Source organism: Maniola hyperantus, chromosome 4, assembly GCF_902806685.2.
Source record: "Maniola hyperantus chromosome 4, iAphHyp1.2, whole genome shotgun sequence".
Lineage (NCBI taxonomy): Eukaryota > Metazoa > Arthropoda > Insecta > Lepidoptera > Nymphalidae > Maniola > Maniola hyperantus.
This window is the reverse complement of record NC_048539.1, coordinates 14,338,962-14,358,792: the sequence shown is the minus strand read 5'-3', so window position 1 is coordinate 14,358,792 and position 19,831 is coordinate 14,338,962. Positions and strand designations below refer to the sequence as shown.

Here is a 19,831-nt window from a genome sequence, read left to right as displayed (position 1 = left end):
AGCACTTTCTTACTACTAAAACTTAAGCAAAAACTTAAAAAAGAATTAATCGGTATGAAATCTAAATATACAAAAGAAAAAGGTGACTGACCGACTGACATCAACGCACAGCTCAAACTACTGGACGGATCGGGCTATGGCATGCAGATAGTTATTATGACGTAGGCATCCGTTAAGAAAGGATTTTTGAAAATTTAACCCCTAAGGGGTGAAATGGGGGTTTGAAATTTGTGTAGTCCACGTGGACGAAGTCGCGAGCATAAGCTAGTTCATTTATAAAATGTTTTAATTGTTCCGTACTAAATGTTTCAAAAGATGTGCAATTTTGAAAAGAATGAAGTAGGGTACCACTTAGACGATACTTTAATTCAATTAAAAGACAGAGTTGAAAGGGCCACTCCTGTGTCACTCATGATGATTACAACAATTTAGAACTAATGTGATCGCATACTGTCACTAGAGCCGCGCGTTCCGCATTTTTAGTATTTCTAAGCTCCTTCTCACATCGGTGGCTGCTGCCACAGCGTTGAGGATTGTACTATCTCCTTTGAGATATCACGTCTTCCTTCACGATGGCTGCTCGCGTCCGCACGTGATCTCCAACCGAAACCTAGCACGTGTCCCCTTGGTGGCATGGCATCTAACCGACGTTGATAGCTGGTTGATAGTTGATAGCTGAAAAATGTTTTTGCGGGTCGTAGTAATATGCGATCAGCTTTACCTACTATTATTATGTGTCTTATCTATGACGAAAACAATTTGACAACTTTATCTATCAATTTTGTAAACAAATACCATACAAATGTGATACAAATACAAATACACAAATGGAAACAAGCTATCACTCAAACCTTTTTCGCTTTGAGTTTTATATTTCGATGGAATGAACCCTCAATTTAGTCAATGTATAAAACCATTCTTGTATAAGTATACCTCAGTGGAGATACTTGTAGTGACTATCCAATCCAATCCAATCCATCAGCCTGTTTGCATCCACTGCTGGACATAGGCCTTTCCAAGAGCGCGCCACTGACTGTATGTAGTGACTATATTCTTTATTTTAGTACTTAAACAAAAGGTAGTAAAAAGTAGTTTTTTATTTTATTTTAGGAAACCTTGATCTCATCTGGCTCAGTTGTGAGCGCTGCAGTCGTGTTGTATAGAAGCAGGGGTTACTTTGCGGAAATCCAGGGTAATACAACGAACCAAAAGCTCCTGTCGCATGCTGCATGTTGCACTATACAGATTTGATCTGTTTCAGCGGATTATAGCAAATTAAGCTTTTGGTTCATTGTATATCGCTGTAATCATAGACTTATATATATTACTTCGTAAGGACAGGGCCACTGAACAAGCAAAATGGCACCGACTTATTGGTCCTAAAATGTTTAATTAGCACCAATGCAACCTCAGTGACGTCTGGATTTCAAACGGCTCGTTCATTAGTATCTAAGAGGTGGCGCTGATTTATTTGGTTCCAAAACCGTTAAAAATTTTGTTCGCTGTCATTTATATCGATGGCTGTAATCTTCTAAATTATTTCAGGTCTAGTTCAGCTTCAGTCAAGGGCAGTTACCCTACTGGCAAAATCAAGCAACATCAAGCAACCAAGCGATTTAGCGTTTAGCGTACATTACCGCGTCGAAATCGATTAGGGGTATGGGTTAATAAACCGCCATATTATCCCTTCCAGGTTAGACCACTGTCATCTATCACGTGAGATAATATCATCCAATCACGTGAGGTTACCGTTAAGGGTTAACTTGTCTTTAAATAAATGAAAAACCAAATGAGTCATTAAAAATAGAAAAAATTGTATGTTTGCAGTCTAGTCGTGTGCCAAGTTAAAGTCAATAGAGTTAATGATTTTAGTTTAACATCATTGTTGGTTTGGTTTAGCTTTGAATTTTTTTTAACCAATAGTGTGGTTGGTTTAAAAAAGTTAAATTTTTTAATGAAAAACTAGTAAGATATAAGGATAGTAATTAGATAAGGCTTATCTAATTACTACACGTTAATAATATATGTTTATCGTAAACTTTTACAAAATTATAGAATTTTTAATTTTTTTTGCGTTTTTTTGTAGCATCATATCAGTAATCATCAGTACTATCACCTGTCTTCGTTTTTGCCAGCGTTCTGGTTACACCCTGTATAGAAAGAAATACCTCGTTGGTCTAGTGCGGCCAAATATAGGTATTGGGATATTGTATATCGCTAAGCTTTTGGGGCACGCGTGAGCTGTTTGTTTCAGCAGACATGGAATGGCTCCGCCATTTTACCTGACATCATCAAGTGACTCACAACAGTTCACGTGGGTGTTTGCCTACTATTTCTCCGAAACACAATAAAGTCTAGGGAAACGTTCAAATCGTTAACTTTTTGATTTGATTAAAAAGTTTATAAGGTTAACATACACTGTAGGTATCTCTCTCTACACGTTGTATTCCTCATTGCTGAGAGTCGTTATTCCTTCCATTAATCACATAACCGTAGGGATTTTCTTAGGTTGATAATGCAGTGGATGCCTGTATTTGCATTTCTTGCATGCATTTCTATTACTATAATTAGACTAGCTTACGCTCGGATGGACTACAAAAATTTCAAATCCCTATTTTACCCCCTTAGAGGTTGAATTTTTAAAAATCCCTTCTAAGCGGGTGCCTACGGTTATAGTAGCTATCTGCATGCCAAATTTCAGCCCGATCCGTCCAGTAGTTTCAGCTGTGCGTTGATAGATCAGTCAGGCAGTCAGTCACCTTTTCCTTTTATACATTTAGATAACCGTAGGGATTTTCTTAGATTAATAATGCAGTGGATGCCAGAATTTTTCCGCTAAGTTAAGACTCGACTACGAGTATACGAGAGCTGAGGTCCTATCTACGATTCCTATATAATAATTAGACTTTATTAAAAATATTATTACTAAGACCCGCATTTTGATATACTATTCGAAGTTTTACATTGCACGTTAATGCTCCTGATCAGTACGTAACGTAGTAGTAAATTTACTTATAAGAGTGTTTATGTTAGTAAATTTGTCGTAAGTTAATCATGTAAACTATACTCACGTGAGTAAAACTTACATACATATTCGCGGCCTAACGCACAAAACTTAAACCTACATAATAATATTGCTAGCCAAAAACAAGCCAAAAACAGAAACAAGAAAAGCCGAACCTCAATTAGATACGCTTAAAATTTTATCAGTTCCACAACAAACTCGGAAAGTTAGTTGTTAATGAACGAGTAGGTACCTACGTTATATAACAGTTGCTGCTGGTGTGAATGCTGAGGTGACTAGGCTAGGCCGTGATTTCTTTCGGGACGTTCTTGCAATTGCATTAACAAAATTGGTGTGCAATGAAGATTTGCAGCGCTGCTCTAATTATTTATTTCCATTAACAAGAATTCTTGCTGCTAATGATCATTGGTAGTGTGTTTATGAAAAGACCGTATTACAGGCACTGGTATATTTGTAAATAACTTTATAAACTGTATGTATAACGTGTTCGCCCGTTGCACCACGAATGAATTCTTCTTTCGACGCGAAGACAGATGTCGCGCGGGCACCCCGCGCCTCCCGCCGCCGGCTGGTTGAGTGCATTTGCACTAAACAATCATGATATAACTATTGAAGCAATACTCATTCAAAATTTGGCAAAACAGGTAACAAAGGTGAAAAAAATCTTACGTCAAAGTGTAAGGTGTAATCCATACTAATATTATAAATACGAAAGTGTGTCTGTCTGTCTGTTTATCTGTCTGCTAGCTTAAACGCACAGTTAAACCAATTTTGATGAAATCTGTTACAGAGTTAGGTTACATCCTGGGGAAAACCGCGAGTGAGTCCCACATACCCGCCCTTGTGCGGCATGCCTAATAGCATTTTTACCAGCGGAAAAAAAAAAGGTTACATCCTGGGGAAGGACATAGGCTACTTTAATCCTGGAAAATTAAAGGGTTCCCACAGAATTTTCAAAAACCTAAATACCATCAGCTAGTAGTCCATATTATTGGTCAGCTCCTTTATTAGTTGCGACGTGATAAATGGGCATCTAGATTAATGTCTATATTCAGAATAAATGGGAGGAATTACTTGGAAAATTAGTTGTATCTGGCGTCCCTGGTTGCAGTTAAGCTGGCTGGAGAACCGCCAGATAGGCGTCCTTGGGTCCTTCAGAGAAACGACGGCTCGGCGCCGGCGTGGCTGTGACAGGCGTCTGTGATGTTACGGCCGATTGGAGGTCGGGAGGACATTATATGGGAATGTTTTGTCAACAAATACGCGTTTTCGTCTGGTACCTACCTATCCAGATCTTATCTACACTTGTAATATTTATAAAAAGAAAGAAAGAAAACTAGTTCATCACCTTATGCCTAAGGTACAAACAAACTTAAAATTAATGGTTAGTAGGTAGTAGTTAGTAGATAAATTAAGAAGTACTTAATAATTAATTCAATTTAAAATGAGTTCTTGCACCCACTTGGCATAGGATGAAATGGCTCCAGCTCAGCATAATTGCTGCAGGTTTTAAAAATAAAACCTGAGCGCTGGTATTCTGCCAGGACCAAAGATAGTGACGCGCACGAGCTTAACAGTCTTCACAAACATCTGTGATTTACAGGGTGAGTTCGATAAAACGGAGCTAAAATAAATAAAAAACCGGCCAAGTGCGAGTCAGGCTTGCGCAGTGAGGGTTCCGTACTACAGTCGTATTTTTTGACATTTTGCACGATAATTAATAAAACTATGATGCATAAAAATAAATAAAAATCTGTTTTAGAATGTACAGGTAAAGGCCTTTCATATGATACCCACTTGCAGATATTATAGTCACTCACTACGAAATTTGAAAATACTAATTATTAGTTCATGACCACAATTTTTTTTTGTGTGTTCTAACCCTAAATTCACGGTTTTCAGATTTCTCCCCAAATGTCAGCTGTAAGATTTACCTACCTACCAAATTTCATGATTCTAGGTCAACGGGAAGATACCCTGTAGGTTTCTTGAAAGACAGACAGACAGACAGACAACAAAGTTATAAGGGTTCCGTTTTTCCTTTTGAGGTACGGAACCCTAAAAATAGTCATTGTGCATGGTGAGTATGGCGTGTAACTAAAAATCTTAAATGTTATAATATGATACATGACTAAATGACGCTCGCGGTTTGTTTTTAGGGTTCCGTACCTCAAAAGGAAAAAAGGAACCCTTGTACGATCACTTCGTTGTCTATCTGTCAAGAAACCTATAGGGTACTTCCCGCTGACCTAGATTTTTTTATTTTTTATTTTAATTATGATATATGGCAGGTAGGGTAGGTCTTATAGCACACGTAAAGGGAAAAATCCAAAAACCTTGAATTTGTGTTTACATCACAAAACGAATGTGTTACATGAACAATTAATTACTACACAAGAAGCGAAGACCCCATCATCCATATCGATACTTTAGTGTATTTAAAGTGTGATAGCTTTTCATGGCTTATCCGTTTAACCGATTTTGACGAAATTTACAGAGATAGCTTGCATCTCGGAGACAATAATTAATAAAGAATACTTTTTATTCCGGAAATTCAAAGTTTTCACGGAAAAACCAGTCAAGTGCGAGTCAGGCTCGCTCACCGAGGGTTCCGTAGTACAGTCGCATTTTTTCGACATTTTGCACGATAAATCAAAAACTATGATTCATAAAAATAAATAAAAATCTGTTTAGAATCCACAGGTGAAGCCCTTTCATATGATACCCCCACTTGATATAGTTATCTTAGTTCGAAAATTGAAAATACTAATTATTAGTTTATGACCACAATTTAATTTTTTTTGTGTGATGTGGCCACAAATTCACAGGTTTCAGATTTTTCCCCTAAAGCCAGCTATAAGATCTACCTACCTGCCAAATTTCATGATTCTAGGTCAACGAGAAGTACCCTGCAGGTTTCTTGACAGACAGACAGACAAACAGACAGATAGACAGACAGACAGACAACAAAGTGATCCTATAAGGGTTCCCTTTTTCCTTTTGAGGTACGGAACCCTAAAAATGACAAAATCTTTATACAAATGTTGCATGGTTGCATAGAATGATTTAGTTATAGAAGGTCCAGTTTGTACAGCTGTTAAGAATAAACTTACAGTATAGTAGGCAGTGGCGTGCACAGGAGTTCAAGCCAGGGTATGCATTTAGGTATGAACTTATTTTACGGCCGGTTATAATGAAAAATAAGCATTGATTTATTACAATGAGGGTAAGCAGTGCGTTTATAGGTTTAAAGACTTTATTTTCTCAAAAAGAACAAAAGTTCACTTACATGAGAACAATTTTAAACTTAAGTATAGAAGAAAACATTATTTATGATACGGTGAATTTATACAATAATAAAACTAGTACCTATATATTTAAAACTATAGTGTTTGACAATATTTTTTTAATTTTTCTTTAAATTTTGGAAAAGATTTTTCGTTAAAAATGTCTTTCGGCAAGTTATTATATAGTAGTACTCCCTCAAACTGTATAGTTTTCACCCCACAATTAGTCCTAGCTTTAGTTAATTGTAGTTTATGTTTGTTTCGTGTACCATGTTTATGAGATTTTGTCTTAAAAGTGATTTGTGTATGTACGGACTCTAAGAGTATTTTTCTAACTAGTATGCATGTTTTGTATTTGTATAATTGACTAATAGATAGTTGATCAGTTTTCTTATATAATTCTTTGGTCGGGAAACGATAGTCTAGTTTATGCCTCTATGAGCTGCACGCCACTGATAGTAGGTATAGCTATAGACTGGAACCTGATTCTCTAATATTCTATTTCGGAGAAACGTCAAGTCGGCGCCACTGTGGCTGCAAATAAAAGAGGTGTCCGAGGATTTACGATTGTTTGGAGGTCGACACGGGCATGTTCATAGTCTGTCAACAGATACGTACGTTACTGACTATACTGCCTTATTTCGCTTAACTCTATCAGGCTTGGCTTTTCTGTAATTTAAAGCGTTATCTAAATATATAAAAGGAAAAGGTGACTGACTGACTGACTGATCTATCAACGCACAGCTCAAACTATTGGACGGATCGGGCTAAAATTTGGCATGCAGATAGCTATTATGACGTAGGCATCTGCTAAGAATGGATTTTTGAAAATTCAATCCCTAAGCGGTGAAATAGCGGTTTGAAATTTGTGTAGTCCACGCGAACGAAGTCGCGAGCAGAAGCTAGTTTAGTCTATAAAAGTATAAAAAAAATTGTAAAGATAGTAGTATATAAAAGGAAAAGTGAAGTGACTGATTAATCTACGGATAGGCATGCAGTCTAGTTATTAGGTATTTAGTCAAAATCAAAGTCAAAGTCAAATGATTTATTCAAAATCCGTATCCATACTAATATTATAAATGTGAAAGTGTGTCTGTCTGTCTGTCTGTCTGTCTGCTAGCTTTTCACGGCTCAACCGTTCAACCGATTTTGACGAAATTTGGTACAGAGATAGCTTGCATCCTGGGGAAGGCTACTTTTTATCCCGGAAAATTGAAGAGTTCCCACGGGATTTTTAAAAACTTAAATCCACGCGTACGAACTCGCGGGCATCAGCTAGTAGGTAATAAATTACTCTTTTCGATTGTCAGTTGTTCGATTTGTAAGATATAGTGGTGATAATTATTTCGCAAACTTAAAACTAAAGCTACGAGGGTTCCAAACGCGCCCAAGTCTGAGAAGAGCCCACAACAAACTCAGCCGGGTATTCTTTTTACTATCACCACTTTACAAAATCATAAATTAAACTTATTAGAACTATCACAAAGCCGTTAAGCAACTAATTCCAAGCTTGCTTATAATTTAAATAATCCTTTACACTGTAATAGGATTTTTTATCACTCATAACAATATAGACTAGGTATATATTTACTAACTAATTTAAACCCCAAATGATACAAACACTACATAAGGTACACGTATCTAGCAGAGTGAACTAGAGTGAGGAAACGCTCGGTTTGATCGTGAATCGACTGTTATGTCAACTGTAGGAACATTTGACGCCTGACAGTGACGTCGAAGCCTCGGCGTTTTGTTACAAGTTCTCTCGTAAAGTGTACTTATAGCAAAGAAATGTTAAGTAGGTAGGTACTAGAATGCCTAAGCTGTGATAGCCTAGTTGTTAGTAGGACGTCCGCCTTCTAATCGGAGGTCGGGGATTCGATCCCGGGCACGCACCTCTAATTTTTCGGAGTTATGTGCGTTTTAAGTAATAAAATATCACTTGCTTTAACGGTGAACGAAAACAACGTGAGGAAACCTGCATGCCTGAGAGTTCTTCATAATGTTCTCAAAGGTGTGTGAAGTCTACCAATCCGCACATGGCCAGCGTGGTAGACTATGGCCAAACCCTTCTCGCTCTGAGAGGAGACCCGTGCTCTGTAGTGAGCCGGCGATGGGTTGATCATGATGATGATGAGGTACTAGAATTATGGGTAAGTAAAACAGTGTAAGATAAACTTTTATTATAAAATACAACTTAATGAGTACAAAACTATTAACATTTCACCCACACATAGTTTCCCCAACAGAATTTTAGTTCCTAATAGACTATATAAGTACTTTGAACATCTACCTATTTCTTAAGTTAAAGGTTAATTACGTTTATCTACTTATTAGCTGCGTACCTACAGGTTTTCTTGACAGAGACGACGGATAGACGGACAGACAGACAGAGAAAGAAGTGATCCTATAAGAGTTTCTTTATTCCTATTGAGGTACGGAACCCTAAAAATTATTGTGTCCTGTGAAATTGTAAAAATTAATATGACACTGGACGTAAAGTAACCAAAATCAAGTTTTTTTTTTCAGAATTTCCGCTCTTGTAGTAGTAGGTACTAGGTAGGTAGGTAACAAAGAGATAGTTGACTCGGAATAATTTTAAAAACCGGCCAAGTGCGAGTCAGGCTCGCGCAACGAGGGTTCCGTACTACAGTCGTATTATTTCGACATTTTGCACGATAACTCAAAAAATATGATGCATAAAAATAAATAAAAATCTGTTTTAGAATGCACAGGCAAATACCTATCATATGATACCCCACTTGATATAGTTATCTTACTTCGAAAATTGAAAATATTACTAATTTTTAGTTCATGACCACAATTTAATTTTTTTTGTGTGATGTGACCACAAATTCACAGTTTTCAGATTTTTCCCCTAATGTCTGCTATAAGATCTACCTACCAAATTTCATGGTTCTAGGTCAACAGGAAGTACCCTGAAGGTTTCTTGACAGACCGACAGACAACAAAATGATCCTATAAGGGTTCCGTTTTTCCTTTTGAGGTACGGAACCCTAAATATGCGAGTAACACAAAAATTTAAATAAGATGGGCCACTGAGCTTATTACTATAATAATGAATAATAATCAAAGCAAATAATGTTCACAATAATAAACACAATATCTTATCGCCTAGATAAAGTGGCCTGTTTTAATAACACGCTAACTGGTATGTCAACAGTAATCCCGACATGTTGACTCCCTACTAGGAAATATTAGACACGGAACAAACATTACATAAATAATGTGTTTGATACGTAAATAAAGGGTAATGTGTGGGCCCAGATTATTCCTTTGGCCCAAGATACCCAATGACAGAGTTTACACGTCGCGTTTAGTGCTCCGAGAGGCACATCTGTCAGGTCTAGTAACTAGTTTATGACACAACCTGTCGTTAATTGATAGACGTCCACTGCTGGATGAAGGCACAGTTCACGACAGTTAGGGAACTTCTAACAATCGACCTACTCAATAACTACATTTCACGCAGGTAGCCCTATTTTTTTTGGATTTCACGTCACCTTAGCCTATTTTTTGACGTCGATTCAGTCGGTCGCTTTCGTAAAACCTGCATCAATCATCATTACTATCGCAATCGTTGTGATTGGCGGAATTTATAGCATTCTTGTTGCAAAAAAACATTGTAGCCAATAGTGAGCATGCATGAACCAAGAGGCGATTGCGATCGCGACATTATAGCTGTGGCCCTACCGCGGTTGTTTGACAGCTACTATGTCACGATCGCAATCATCTCTGATTGGTTAATGCTCGCTCACTATTGGCCACAATGCATTGTTGCAAGAAGAATCACAAAAATTCAGCCAATCAGAACAATTGAGATTGTAATAATGATTGATGCAGGTTTTAGACAATCGAAAAACAGACATATTCTACCGCAGGATCAAACGGAGAGTTCCCTCATTCTGGTTCACTCTGATGCAGATATTTTATAGGGACTGCGACTAGGTGCCCCCTGCGACCAGCTTCATGTCGCCATCAACGTCCATCGGTTCTTCGACCCGGCCCATTGCTACGCGATACTAAATCCGCGTTTGTCTGCGTGCTTAGTCTTTTCAAGCTACTCAAAAACCCAAAATTTATTGTTTTTTTTTCTATTTTTGTTGCAGTTCACAGAATACATCTACTTACCAAGTCGGTAATTATGGTTTCGGAAAAAAGTGGCTGTGACATACGGACGGAGAGACGGACAGCAGACATGACGAATCTATAAGGGTTCCGTTTATTGCCATTTGGCTACGGAACCCTAAAAACGTGGAGCGCGACTTTGTTTTAAACTATTTAGGTATTTTATAAAAATGAAATTTTAATCGTTACGTACACCGTTATTGAATGGACATAGTGTGTAGGCAGCTTATTGTCGAAAGTCACGCAAACAGAATTAGCGACACGATAAAAAATAACAAAAATATGTTTAAGAATACGACCACCACTTAAAGAAGGTGGGCAATATATTTTATGGCTCAATAATTTTTTTATTAATATTATAAGGGTTTGTTAACACTCCCCTATAACCTGCTAGCTGATCTGCTCCGGCTTTGTACACATGAAATTGAGACTTTTAGACAGTGGCCGGCATCACATCGACTTTCGGCTTTGTAGAACGTTGTCTCTGTCACTCATACCTATGTGACGTTTTGTCGGTCTCAACGACAGAGACAACGCTCTACGAAACCGCTATCTCTTTCTAAAGGTCAATGTACAATATTTTTTGCTGGCTACTGTAAGGGTTCGTCTTTCTTGTATGTGAGACTAAATCATTGCATGGTTCCGTAGCTATGTAGTTCCTTTGGCGTGACAAGCTCCAATAACTCGTCTGCGCACTACGTCCATTCAGTAATGGTGACGTGGAGCTATTCTAGTTAACGACATAGAATACATTTCCTTATGCCTTATACATTCTTTTATTCCTTATTTATATTTTCTGCCGCGTAGGTATTTAGTTTACATCTGTCTCGCTCTCTGCATCGTTGCAAAGGGTCATGATCCCTTTCCATTATCCATAATCATGATCAACCCAACGCCGGCAATACACATCACGCGTCTACTCTCAGAGTGAGAAGGGTTTTGGCCATAGTCTACCACGCTGGCCAAGTGCGGATTGGCAGATATCCATATTATTATAAGCTATCTTAGATTCCTGGGATAATGATATGGTGGGCAGCCACATTTTTTATTCCCCTTCCACATACGACTCGATAAGCTATCGAGATGTCTATTTTATTTATAACTAGCTTATGCTAGTGTTTTTTATTTATTTATTCAGATACAAGTTAGCCCTTGACTGCAATCTCACCTGGTGGTAAGTGATGATGCAGTCTAAGATGAATGCGGGCTAACCTAGGTAGGGTATGGAAGTTTTTATTTAACCCATACCCCTTTGGTTTCTACACGGCATCGTACCGGAACGCTAAACCGCTTGACAGCACGGCTTTGCCGGTAGGTAGGCCACCCACCAGACCAGACCAGAAATTTAGAATTTATAAAATTCCAAACCCCTGCCGGGAATCGAACCCGGGGCCTCCCACAAAGAAGACCACAGCGTTTACCACTGCGCCAGGGAGGTTGTCATCTGTATAATATGTAGTGATTTAGAAATTACAAACTCCCGAATCCTTTCGGATTTTCCACTAAAAAAAATTACACGCTCATCCACTACGCCAGGGAGGTTTTCTTTTTAATCTGACATTTTTTAAGGGGCTTTTACAGATAATCTATATGTCAGCCCCATCGTTACAAACTAAATTAAAATCAAACTACATGATTAAACCTAAAACTATATCAATTTGAGAGAATCACTAACTTTATACACTTTAAGCCGTACCAAAGAACGTTAAGGTTTTATCAAACACCTGCTCAAAATTTACTGCGACCTCTCGAGCCAATAGGAGGCTCAGCACAAATAGCAGCATTGCTAGTCAATAGAAAAACAAATAGCAACGAGACGAGGTATCGGGCAGAGATCGGATATGGGCAATTTCCCGGCAAAAATGACCGCCACAGTGCCCCCGATACCTACCGTTTGCCGAAACTAGAAACGCTATTTGGCTCTGCATTTTGACTTATCTGTACCATATTTTGTACATCACGATATTTGTTTTCTAGAATGGTAGGGTACTTACAAAAGTTTGATGACCTTCTTGATACATAGATATTCATCATCAATATCAACCGATAGACGTCCACTGCTGGACACAGGTCTCTTGTAGGGACTTTCACACGCCATTTCGTTCCGAGTGCACTCACTGTTACAACTTACAGCGCCAAAATGACGAAAATCAAGCTGCTTCAAAAACAGCCCCCCGATTGTGTGAATAACTATTTCATCGCTATCGCAATCGCCAAGAAATTCTGCCATTTGAATGGTTGATTCGCTGTTTACATTTTTTCACAGCCAATCAAAGGGTAGAATTTCTTGACGATTGCGATAGCCATGAACCATTTCATGGCTATTAGGTTAGGTATGCTCAAAGCGGCTACACACGACCCTAAAATCACTGGCGATATCGAGACAGTGAAATCGGGGCTGAATCGGCGATAAAATTGTCTCTACTCTACACACGTCCTTGCCTGTCAGCACGTAATCGACCGTGCTACAGACTGCTCGTTTTTCCGAAATGCCGCCGACGCTCTCAAAACAGCAGAAAATAGGAATTGTCTTGGCACTTACTACGGTGCCACCTAACCAGAGACGAAAAAGGAGGATCTGGGTTAAAAACTGGTTAATGAAACGCCATGAATTAAGCCAAATTAAATCTTTAAATAAATCAATGACTTTTGTCCACGCTTCTCGCTCATTTTCCTTCGCCATATTTTCGAAATAAAAAATAGTAGCCGTAAGCACGTCGTATCGCCCGCGGCGACAATAGTAATCGCAAGCACGTCGTATCGCCGCAGCGCTCGAGCGCACACTGCGCAAAAATCAGTCCTGATTTCGCTACACACGTCCTGACAACGCTCCCTGAGCCGATAATCGTCCCTGAATCGTGAGCTCGCCCGTAGCGATTTAGGGACGAAAAAAATCGGGTACGATTTGCCTATACACCAGGCGATTTATGATACGATCTAGGGTCCTCCCCACCGCTGTCCCGATATTGCCAGTGATTTTAGGGTCGTGTGTAGCCGCTTTTACACAATTGGGGGGCAGGTCGGGAATCGGAGGTCTAGCGTACTTAATTGTATCGGTTGAGATCAGCTATGTTTCAAATGTCTTTGTATTTTTCTTGAAGAGTTATGAAGGTAGAATTAAAAATAGTTGACGCACATCCCACAGTTTGTGTAAATAAAAAAGAGAGGTAGTGACTTTTCTTTGATAAATTATTGTTTTATTAACAAATCTTGTTAGGGTTCATTCTTTTATGTGATGTGAATTATATTAATATGAGTGTGCTTATCATAAATAAATTAATCACACAAAATGAAGGCCACCAAAAGGTAAGAATTACGTTTTATTTATATCAAAATTATTTGGTCCGAAGCCACTTCGAAAAGCTACAATACGCATTTTTGAGCTAGCTAGGTATATCAAACAGAATATAATTATGTTTAAAAAATAGGTACGTAGTGATATTTACATTCACTTAGCCATTTAATATTATATAATACTCGATGATGCCCGCGACTTCATCTGCGTGGATTTAGGTTTTTTAAAAAGCCCGTGAGAACTCTTTGATTTTCCGGGATAAAGAGTAGCTTATGTAATGTAAGCCCTGGGATGTAAGCTAACTCTGTACCAAGTTTCATCAAAATCAATTTAACTGTTGGGCCACGAAAAGCTAGCAGACAGACAGACGCACTTTCGCATTAGTATGGAAGTATGGATTATAAATATTTTTAGCCGTAATTTTAATATTAAAAATATTTTTAACCGTATTAATTGCTTAACGAAATATAACTTTCCAGAAGAGTTAATATCAGGATTTTATAGGATCAGGGCAGACCAACGTTTTTTATAACTATTAGCTTTCCCGTGACTTTGACCGCGTAGTCCTAGGATTTTAAGTAATTCGTTGGAATTTCTCAAAATCGTTTTTCTACGCTAAACTTTGTAGATTAAGTCTTAAGTTAAATCTTAGGTTTCTAGACCTAGGGATTGAGCTTGCGTTGATAATTTATGACAGTCAGTTTTTCTTACACTCATCATCATGATCAATCCATAGGCTGTTGCCTACATACAGGGTGTAACCAGAACGTTAGCAAGAATTTAGCGTTATTGTTACCTACTACCTAAACACAATCCAATCATCATAATCAACCCATCGCCGGCTCACTACAGAGCACGGGTCTCCTCTCAGAGCGAGAAGGGTCCTAGCCATAGTCTACCACGCTGGCCAAGTGCGGATTGGCAGACATCACATACCTTTGAAAACATTATGGAGAACTCTCAGGCATGCAGGTTTCCTCACGATGTTTTCCTTCACCGTTAAAGCAAGTGATATTTTAATTACTTAAAAACGCACATAACTCCGAAAAGTTATAGGTGCGTGCCCGGGATCGAACCCCCGACCTCCGATTGGAAGGCGGACGTCCTAACCACTAGGCTACCACAGCTTCCCACAATCCAATACCTAACCATTTGCCTCATTTTGTAGTTTTAGTGATTTAGTATTTTTCACACCCGCAATGTATAGCGTGCAAAACTCGGATCAATGCCCCGAGTGACCTACTTGACTCTGAGTGACCTACTTACGTAACAAAGAATATAATGGGTAAAAGGCACAGAGTACATTGAATATAGGGGTAGTAAAAGGCCTAAACAGCCTATCGGTTGGCAAAGGGCCTATTCTTATAGGCAGATGACAATAACTCAAGTGTTTTCGTTAATGAGGCGTTTGAAGGCCAAGACGCGCAGTGTCCTTCAGTAGGTACAACTGATCACTCGACCTGATTTCCCATCTACTTCATAAACCCCATTGCAAAGTATTGAAAATTCTAGCTTACGACGTTGTTTATTAGCTACTAGCTGATGCAATCCGTTGCACCGTTGCGACGTGATTGAAGGACAAACCAACAAACCAATAAACCAACAAACCAACAAACAAACACACTTTCGCATTTATAATATATAATATAATAACCGTCTACAACTGTCCTTAAGGCGCTATGCGTCCCAAAAGACACATTTCGGATGTTCAAAGAATCAAGTTTTAGCCTCATAAACTACAAATTTGTTTGTTTATTTTTTATATTATAAAATAAGATATTCTTTAGTGAATTACGAGAGCCAAAACACGATTGCCACAATTTGGCTTGATACAAAAAAATCGCGAAGTTACCCCAAAATACGCGTTTTTTACTCGACCATTAGGAGAAAAACCAGTTTTATTCGATCGATATAAGACTAATTTCAGTAAAATTTCGTATTTACGTTCAACGTTTAATATACTAAGGGATTATGGTATTATTTTATGGTAACAGAGAACATACAATTTTAAATATAAATATTTATAAAAAGCGTGCAACAAATTTGCGCTCGGGCGGCCCAGACTTTTCCATATATTCCGCCTTTGTGAACCTATTTCGCCTTAAGATATTACGGCAGCAAATTGAACAACCTGCGTGTGATATCATTAAGATAGTTCGTTGATTTAGTTACAAGGTAATTTGAGACAATATCGTCGCGCGGTTGGCGGGTAATTAGGTAGGCTGTGCTTTTCCAAATTGAGTTGTCACGCTGTTTTGATGATAGCTTTGCTGTTGACCTAAATCGAAGAGTCTGCTTTGGCTAATAACTTGTCGCTGACAAAACACACTGAGATATTATCCTCAACTCTATATCATATAAGAATCATTACATTGTCAGTGTCAGTCAGTTTCCCTTCCCTTTTATACCCAACTTTTTTTTTTAAATTGTAAACTCGATCCATTGATCTATATTTAATTTTTTCTGAGTATTTTAGTAGGTCATATTGGCATAATAACCCGGGTCCCGCGTAGGTACAACACACTCGTGTGGGTACAATACAATGCTCGCATGTAGACAAACCTCGTCTCAAATCATTCATGTAAATAAAGGTTGTTTTTAGGGCACTAACTGCCGTACTCAGATTCGCTAATCGTTACTTGAGATTGAGTTAAAACGAGACAGATTTATGTGAGTGATATGGCTCTATCTCGTTTTAACTAAACTTAAGTAACGATTAAGCGACTCTGAGTACGGCAGTAACAGACTTCGTCAAAATTATTTAAGCCCTTCTGTATTCGTGTTATAAATGTGTTACATTTATTGTTTGTCCATTAGAAATAAGTTTATTTGTATTCATTCAGTCACCTAGGAGGTATTTTCTCTGATAGCACTCGATAAGCCAATTAGACACTAACGGACCTAAATCCTGCATACCGACTTGGCTTCTCATAGTAAATTATTTTTACTGTAGAATACTCATACGCTTCTTTTGCCAATCCGTACTGGGCCAACGTGGTAGACTATAGCATTGCCAAATCCTTCTCATTCTGAGAGGAGACCCGTGCTTAGTGAGCCGGCGATGGTTTGGTTATGCATGATGTTTCGGGGATGCAACCTATTTATGTACAAAGAAGATAGTGCCCGCAACTTCGTCCACGTCCAAAAAATGACGAAAAAATACGACTGTAGTACGGAACCCTCGGTGCGCGAGCCTGACTCGCACTAGGCCGGTTTTTTTTAATTCTCGTTTTTTTTCGGGATCAAAAGTAATCCTATCTAAAGTACAGATACCTACTGCTTGAGTTACATCTCGAGGAAGCACATTTTTCTCGAGATGTGAACTATCTCTGTACCAAACTTCGTAAATTTTGGTTGAACGTATACGCAGTGAAAAGCTAGCAGATAGACAGACAGAAATTCATATAATTAGTCTGAATTGTCAAGCCAGTAATCACCGAAAATTCGGAGGAATCGGTTTCCGAAGTTTTCGGTGTTTGTTTGTTTTGGTGTAAGATTGCTGAGCCAGTCCAAAGAGAATATCATTTCTAAATCTTTTCTTTTCTTTAGCACGAACTAATCGTGCGTCATCAATCTATTATGTAACAAGTACCATCGAATCTTTGTTTTCATACAACAAGGCTACATGAATACCTACATTGAATAGCAGAAGTAGGTCAGTCAAAACTACATTTAGGGTTGCCGCTTTCTTGTACTTACTTAGGTGCATATAGTGCGCGACAGGTCGAGATGGCAATCGTGGTGGGAGGACACCCGCACAGCCTCCACGTTATCCCGGTGCGGAATATCGTGTGTGGCATGCGGGCGTGCGGGGAGTACCCCCGCCTAATACCCAAGTACAAATACAAATCAATTATTTGCTGATTAGGTAGGTATATAATAAGTTGTTAATTACAATTATTTTAGTTTCGTGCTACAATCTGCCATACCATGGCGTGCAAATTTGAAATCTTAATACACAAATAAAATTATTAATAGGAATGCTTATTATTGTTGCAACACAATCATTATTATAATACAATATCTCATTCATTATTAATAAATTCTTGCATTTAATAAAAATAAGTTTAATACTAAGTAAGTCATAATTATTATAATCTAATTAATGGCAAAAAGAGCAGTTTGAAGTAATGTATGTCATAATAAGTAGGTACCTAATAAGATAATTATGTCAAATAAGTTAGTAAAAAAATTAAACCCCGATTGTGCTACCCTGGTGCTACCTGTCGCGTATTAATAAAATCCCAAAAAGATTCCTTTTTGTTTCATTGCAAATTGTGTCTGAACAGATGAAATACATAGAAAGCGCAACGACAAGCTCCTAGAAGTTATATCTTTACTGAGTGATACCTGCGACTTCGTCTGCGTAGATTTAGGCTTCCTTAAAATAATCTGAGAACTCTTTTATTTTCCGGGATAAAAGCACATGTGGTTGATGGACATAGGCTTTTATCCTAGATAATCAAAGATCCGGGATGTTAACTATCTCTGTACCTTTACTTTTCGTCAAAATCAGTTAAATGGATGGACCGTTAAAAGTTAACAGATATACAGACACATTTTCGCTTTTGTAATATTAATAATCTATGTATATAAAAGGAAAACCTGACTGCTCTCAAACTACTAGACGGATCAGGCAGAAAGGCATGCAGATAGCTAATATACCGTAGAAATCCGCTAAGAAAGGAGAAGAAAGAGCACGCTACATACAAACGAAGTTCGATTTTAATAGACACTGTCGTTTACCAGATTTCGGTAAAAATGTATAGTTTCAAAGACTTCAAGATTTTCATACAAATCTTTTAAAAACATTGAAAGTAATAATTGTATTGAAAAAACGAGCTTTAGCAAATGACTACGAGTAAAACATTTAGTTTTGTAGGTCAATTAACCAATAATAACAGTCAACCGGAATCTTAATCTGAGCGAACTTATACAAACGACGTAGCGTCTTCCTGGTATCAAACCCAGACGATGAGTCGCCATTTCTGTTGTATCGGTTTGTTATTCTTTCCTCTCCAACTTTGCGTGAAGCTTGTAATGTGACGCCCAATAGTCCTGCGGTTGGTGTTTTGAGTTTCAGTACGTAGCTATATAACCACTGTACTCCACAGCAAGATTAAAAAAAAAACCCATCTCAATTCCCATTGAGTGTTACTCAACGGGGCAACAATTTTATAAAATTCCCGTTGAGTCACAGTGTTACACACGGGGGTGTGACTCAAAAGGAATAACTTAAGATTTTAAGTTTTCAGTTTTTAGTAATGTGCTTAGGGTTTCCTCACTGTATTGTATTGAGAAAACATAAAAAAAAACTCTGGGATAATAAGCTACTGTGGAGATGCACAGGATCTTGCTTCATGCTCCTTTATACGAGCTTTTTCTTGGTTGCATGGATTCAGATTTTTTAAAGATACGATTTTTTCAAAATCCTTTCTTAGTAGGTTCTTTTTGTAACGTAGACTTTCAACGACGTTATGTTATGCAAGACCACAAGTTTCTAGACCCAGCAGTTTTAACTGTGAATACTTTGGCAATTTTTCCTTTTCTACTAACACTAATATTATAAAGAGGGTACCTAAAATTTATATGTTTAGCTGTATGTAATATCCGGTACTATTGATCCAGTACTAATGATTTGAAAATTCTTTCACTATCAAAAGCTAGTTAGGCATATATAAAGTCATATTGTATGTATTCTTGTTTTATATGTACGAGGCTTTTGCCTGCGACTTCGTCTGCGTGACCTTCAAAAACTAGTTATGCGTTTTTTAGGTAGTTTATAGTATTAGCTTTTAGGGATAAGTAAGCTAACTATCAGTGAAACAATTTTCCTGCGTCGAATCATTCTGTTCCGGACTATTGCCTCTACATACAAACTAACAAATTGTACCTCTTTATAGCATTAGTATAGAAGATACATCAGTCTTCGTAATGGGGCATTATTAGGCTGTTAATTCCACGTGACCTATTGAACAATAGCAACCCTAGCGACAACCTTCTGGGCGAAAAAGAAACTAACGAATGCATTAGATTAATTAATACCGTTGATATGTGCTTCAAGTTATGTGTCTC

At 38.0% G+C, this 19,831-nt stretch overlaps 1 protein-coding gene across 1 annotated transcript in view; it reads left to right on the top strand.

Annotated features, from left to right (window-relative positions):
* Positions 1 to 13,595: 13,595 nt before the first annotated feature.
* cac (calcium voltage-gated channel subunit cacophony) overlaps positions 13,596 to 19,831 on the top strand; it is a 51,736-nt gene continuing 45,500 nt past the window's right edge. Inside the window, 1 exon segment of the mRNA XM_069498087.1 lies at positions 13,596 to 13,767. Within this exon segment, the coding sequence (XP_069354188.1) occupies positions 13,751 to 13,767 (17 nt within the window). The 5' untranslated portion in view covers positions 13,596 to 13,750.